The 4946-nt window shown below is 58.1% G+C and overlaps 1 protein-coding gene across 4 annotated transcripts in view; it reads left to right on the top strand.

Annotated features, from left to right (window-relative positions):
- The window catches only part of LOC113210501 (scavenger receptor class B member 1-like), a 6343-nt gene extending 1640 nt beyond the window's left edge, over positions 1-4703 (top strand). The window contains exons 2-9 of one of the 4 annotated variants that reach the window (XR_008012181.1): positions 650-867; positions 957-1045; positions 1464-1627; positions 1819-1960; positions 2043-2646; positions 2749-3002; positions 3267-3869; positions 4511-4703. Coding sequence is in view for 3 of the 4 variants with exons in the window: in XM_026428531.2 (XP_026284316.1) it covers positions 717-867; positions 957-1045; positions 1464-1627; positions 1819-1960; positions 2043-2646; positions 2749-3002; positions 3267-3452 (1590 nt within the window). In the remaining variant the exon portion in view is untranslated. Of the gene's footprint in view, positions 1-90; positions 333-463; positions 868-956; positions 1046-1463; positions 1628-1818; positions 1961-2042; positions 2647-2748; positions 3003-3266; positions 4261-4510 lie in introns of those variants that run through there. The other 3 variants (XM_052275402.1, XM_026428531.2, XM_052275401.1) reach the window with 3 other exon arrangements.
- Positions 4704-4946: the final 243 nt, after the last annotated feature.

Genomic DNA, 4946 nt, shown 5'->3' with positions numbered 1-4946 from the left:
GGGGGGGGGGCGGACGCAATGCGTGCGGCGTGGGACGGCGCCCATTCTCATGGCAAGGGCCCAGACAGTGGCGGGGTCATTACCATAGGTGACCCGAGGAGGTCGGGACTCCAGAGAGAAAGACCAAAGGCACACACGCAAAGACAAACATATCGTACCCGCAAACAAGGCTGGTGTGGTGACGCTGGAGCAGGTGTCGCAGCTACTTGGCTCGCGAGACACTTTGTTGACATTCGCGCTCTCTCACTCTTGTGGCTCGCCCATAAGTCTGTCTCTCTCGCACTTTGTGCCGTCGATATCCGTGATCCCTGCTTTATAGCCTGAATCGGAAGGTACAGAACAAAACTGGAAGCTCGAGAGGCGACAGCCCACTTGGCGGGCGGAGTGGGGACGGGCCGGGGACAGGTGGAGGACGGGCGGGGAGGGGTGCGGGTGCCTGGTGAACTTCTAGTTTGGGTTTTGCTCTTCCTACTTTCGGTCCGGGCTCTGGTGCCCTGAGCAGTCCGTGCCGGTGCGTTGCGAGTGCGGGCGTGTTACAGCTCGCGGCGGCAGCAGCACCACTGGCGTCGCCTCGCGTGGACGGCAGTACGGCAGTGTCGTGTGTTGTTCGCTATAAATAGTCAACTGACTGGCGGCGCCGCGCGCGCAGCGCTCCCTTGCCGTAGGTCAGCCGACCCGCTGCAGCAACAAGCGAGCAGCTCTTCTCCTCCGCCGTCATGACGGTGGTCAAGCAGAAGGCGGCGTGGCCCGAGCTGCGCTACAAGATCGCCGGCAGCGCCGACAGCCACGCCGCTTCCGCCGCCAGCGTCTACCCCTTCTTCTACTCGCGCGGCCGTTCGCCGCTACCGACGCGCTGCGTCGTGCTGGGTGAGTGATATTACTGGCGGTGACGACGGAGAGGTTATGTCGCCGACACGCGCTCATGCGGTGCAAACTGCTGTGTTTTGTTCTTTCAGCGGTGCTCCCTAGCATTCTGTTGGCCTTTGCCGTCACGGGAAGTTACCTAATGTGGTTCACCGACGTTTATGAGAACATGATTCACTCGGTAAGGCGCGCATGCGCATGACACTTCGCTACTCGAAGGAAGAATGGCGGGTAGATCATAAACGTTTGACGATTGGTCGAGAGCGAGGGAGGGGTAACAACTCAAAATTTTGGTGTGCAGACTACTCCCTATCACGCAATTTATTACACGCAAAACTCTACCCCTTTCGAGCGTGTTTTTCCCCTTTTCGTTCTTTTTGGTATTACATTACGCGCTATCGCGCGTACTCTTATCAGTTGTTAGCCCCTCCCCTCGGTTGAGAGCTTCACTCCTCCGGTGCTTCACGCCGGTACTACTCGGGGAAAAATTAACAAATCCGGAACCCTGATGTTCTCCCCGCTATTCTTCTTGCTTATCTGGACTTCACTCGCACATACATTTCCGACACAACACAAACCCGAGTTGTGAAACTTTGCAGCAGATGCAGTACGTCGAGGGTAGCGAGTTCATGAAGAGCTGGCTGTCACCGCCGTTCGGCCCCACCACCAAGCTGTACCTGTACAACTACACCAACGTGGAGGACTTCATGGCGGGTCGCGCCAGCCGCCTGCGCGTCCAGGAGCTGGGCCCGTACTCCTACGCGTGAGTTTGTCTGCAGTCGCTCGTTTGCACCAATCAAAACAATGTAGCGAGGAAAATTTTTCCCAGGAAATCTTACGTAACCCGTCTCGGGACTCGGGTCATAATTATTGTTTTGCCTTATTTTTAGAGTGGGGAGTATGACCGGACAACTGGTCCCATATTCTCATGGTTCCTTCCGTCTCTGTCCGCAGCGAGGCGCTCGAGCACGTCGACGTGCGCTTCAACGACAACGACACCATGTCTTTCAGGGAGAAGCGCACCTTCACGTTCCTGCCCGAGCTGTCCAAGGGGTCAGAGGACGACGTCATCGTGGTGCCTAACCTTCCCCTCATCGTATGTGTCAAACTCTTTGAAAGAGTCACCGTGGCGATGTTTCCCTGTCTGTGATATAAGGAACCATTGTTTCCTTCCGCAGTGCGCCATCGCCCGTGTCCGCGACGAGCCGTACGTAGCCCAGCTGGGCCTGAAGAGCGCGCTGTGGGCCAGCGGGGGCGCCGCTTTCAACACGCTGGTCGTGCGTGACTACCTGTTCGGCTACAACGACACGCTGTACAGCCTGGCCAAGTCGGCGGTCGAGGTGGCCACGGGCGGCACGCTGCCCAAGCTGGGCATGCTGGCGCCGCGCACGGGGCTGAGCAGCAACGTGTACACGGTGGAGACGGGCCGGAGGGACTTCAACCTGCAGGACCGCGTGGCGCGCCTCAACGGCAAGGCCGACCTGGGCGCGTGGCGGGACCAGGAGTGCAACAGCATCGAGGGCTCGGCGGGGACCTTCTTCCCGGCGGAGGCGGCGCGCCGGCGCGCGCCCCTCTACATCGTCAACGCCGACATCTGCCGCCGCATCCCGCTCGAGTTCAAGAAGGAGGTGACGGTCATGGACGGCGTCCCGGCCCTGCGCTACGGGCCGCCGGACAACTTCCTGGACAACGCCGCCGACAACCCGGACAACGCGTGCTACTCCACGGCCTCCTACTCGGGCGTGCCGTCGGGCGTGCTGCTCAACGGGCCCTGCTTTATGGGTAGGTCGAATCGTCGCGAGGCGCAACGCAAAGTTCGCGGACTTACGCCCTTTTCACTTTTCGACGGTGAGTTGTTGTGACTCTGTACGTTGTTGTCTGCAGACTCGCCGTCCTTCATCTCGCTGCCTCGCTTCTACCTCGGGGACGCCCGTCTCAGGGCCGCCGTCGACGGCATGGAGGAGCCCGTCAAGGAGCTGCACGAAATGTTCTTTGACGTCCACCCGGAGCTGGGCGTGAACCTGGGCACGGCGATGCGCATGCAGGTCAACGTGATGGTGCGCAAGGCCGAGCTGCTGTCCTCTTACCTGCAGCCCTTCCAGGACAACACCATTCTGCCCGTGCTGTGGTTCGAAACGGTAAGTGTAACACCCTACCCTCCCGTATCAGCGAGCGAGCGGGCGCGGGCGGGCGCCGGCGGGCGCCTGAGTAGTAGGCAGCGCCGGCCGCCACTAGCGGCCGCGTGAGAATGGCTGCCCACCCAGCCAGGCGCTCAGCTGACGGAGCTAGCCACCTCAACGCGCGTCCGAAACCTGCGCGTTCGGACGCGTTCCGGGCCCCCGGACCCGCCCGTTTGAGACCAACCGCCTCATCGTGTTCGTCTCGTCTGTCCTCTCCGACAGGTGATGACGGACTTCCCCGAGGACGTGAGGACGGCCACCTGGCATGCCACCTACACCGTGAGGACCGTGGAGCGGGCGGCGCGCTACGGGCTGCCGCTGCTGGCTGCCGCCAGCCTCGCGCTGCTCGCGCACGGGCTGGTCAGGCGGACCTCCGGCCAGAGGCCCGCCGACGCCGAGCTGCACTAAAAGCTCTGCTGTTCCTGATGCAACGCGATCTCCCTCGGCGGCGGCCAGCGCCCGACCGCCCTCGTCTGTGATAAAAGTGTGCGCGTGGCGCGTGGCGCGTGGCGTCAACAGAGAACTCAAGCGAATGCGTCTTCGTTCGCGAGTCTCGGCGCACCACACGCCGCTGCGGCCGAACAAATATTGTGCATAACGTGCGTGACACTATAGCGCTTCCAGGAGGAAGTTTCTGTTTATATTGGACAAACGGTAAACCGACGTATCCTTGGAGGCTTGTTTTGCTGTCGTTACTTTACTTTTGTGCGAGCGCCGTCAAGCCCTAGTCTGGTTCGGGCCGTAGGACTACAATAAGCACAACTGTCACAGCGTTCTGCAAAGCGGGAGCCCATTCTCGATGGTTGTTATCTGTAGAAATCTGACGTACGTATGCCAATTACAAGCGAGGCCCTACTTATGTAAGATTATATTTTTTTTGTGAAATAGATTGTGGCTGTGATCTTAGCTTTAACTTTCTATTCTACTTCAGAGTTTAGAAATTAAGTTCATATGTTAATTTTCTTAGTATTACTATTACTAGTTCGTGCCATGGTCTAGGCACGCATCGCAAGGCTCGTTCTTTATCTACGTATTACAGTAGTAGGCTCGATTTGTGTGAAGACTTGGCTCCACTCAGGATTGTCGTTCAATTATCTGCACTTGATTAAAGCAATGATTGCGGCAGTTGCTGGCGTGGGCTTCGCATAGCAGTGTGAGTGTGACGAGACCAAATGTCGCCATATATGTCAAATAAAAAGACTGCCAAACGCGTCAATGAACGATTTTTTTTGTGGCGATTTCCTTTTCCCTGTCTCCTCGACTCTCGACGGGTTTGAGAGTGTGTTGTTGAACTTGCACCTCTGCACCCACTGACTGAAAGGTGATCGCAATGTCCCGTATCGCTGCCCTCAAGTGCACCCCGTCGACGGCCCGCTCAAGCGCTCATTGGCAGTTGTGGCCAAATCTGTCCGATGAGTCGTCATAGCTCTTATAGGCGGTAGACTGACCGAAAGGCGGGCGTGCAGTGATCAGTGATCTGTCGTCCGACACCCGAACGACACCGCAGCAAACTGGCAAAGCGAGAGAGCATCGTCCGCGCGACGGCATCTCGGAGCACCATGGCGATAACCACACAGTTATCGGCCCTCGGCCTGCTCGTCGCCGTGCTGATCGTCGTCTCGGCCGCCGCCCATGGTGAGTCGTGTGAGCCCTCCCGCCGGGGCGCACCCACTCTACGCCTACGCTCAGAAGGGGACTAATGCAAGTGTAAATCCCCGATCTCACCCAAACTCGGTATATTTGTTTGTTATCTATGTTGATGACGACTGACGGTAGAATTTTTTCCTGAGTGTCAATTTCTAAGGTACTTTCGGGGGAGCAAATAATGGAAAAAATATTGAATTTGGGCCAAATATGACGGAAGGAGGTCTCAAATCGAAAAGTGGTAGAGGACCCCCCCCC

Source organism: Frankliniella occidentalis, unplaced genomic scaffold (genome assembly GCF_000697945.3).
Source record: "Frankliniella occidentalis isolate FOCC.00 unplaced genomic scaffold, Focc_3.1 Scaffold608, whole genome shotgun sequence".
In the NCBI taxonomy this organism is placed as follows: Eukaryota; Metazoa; Arthropoda; class Insecta; order Thysanoptera; family Thripidae; genus Frankliniella; species Frankliniella occidentalis.
This window is presented reverse-complemented; position numbering and strand designations above follow the sequence as displayed.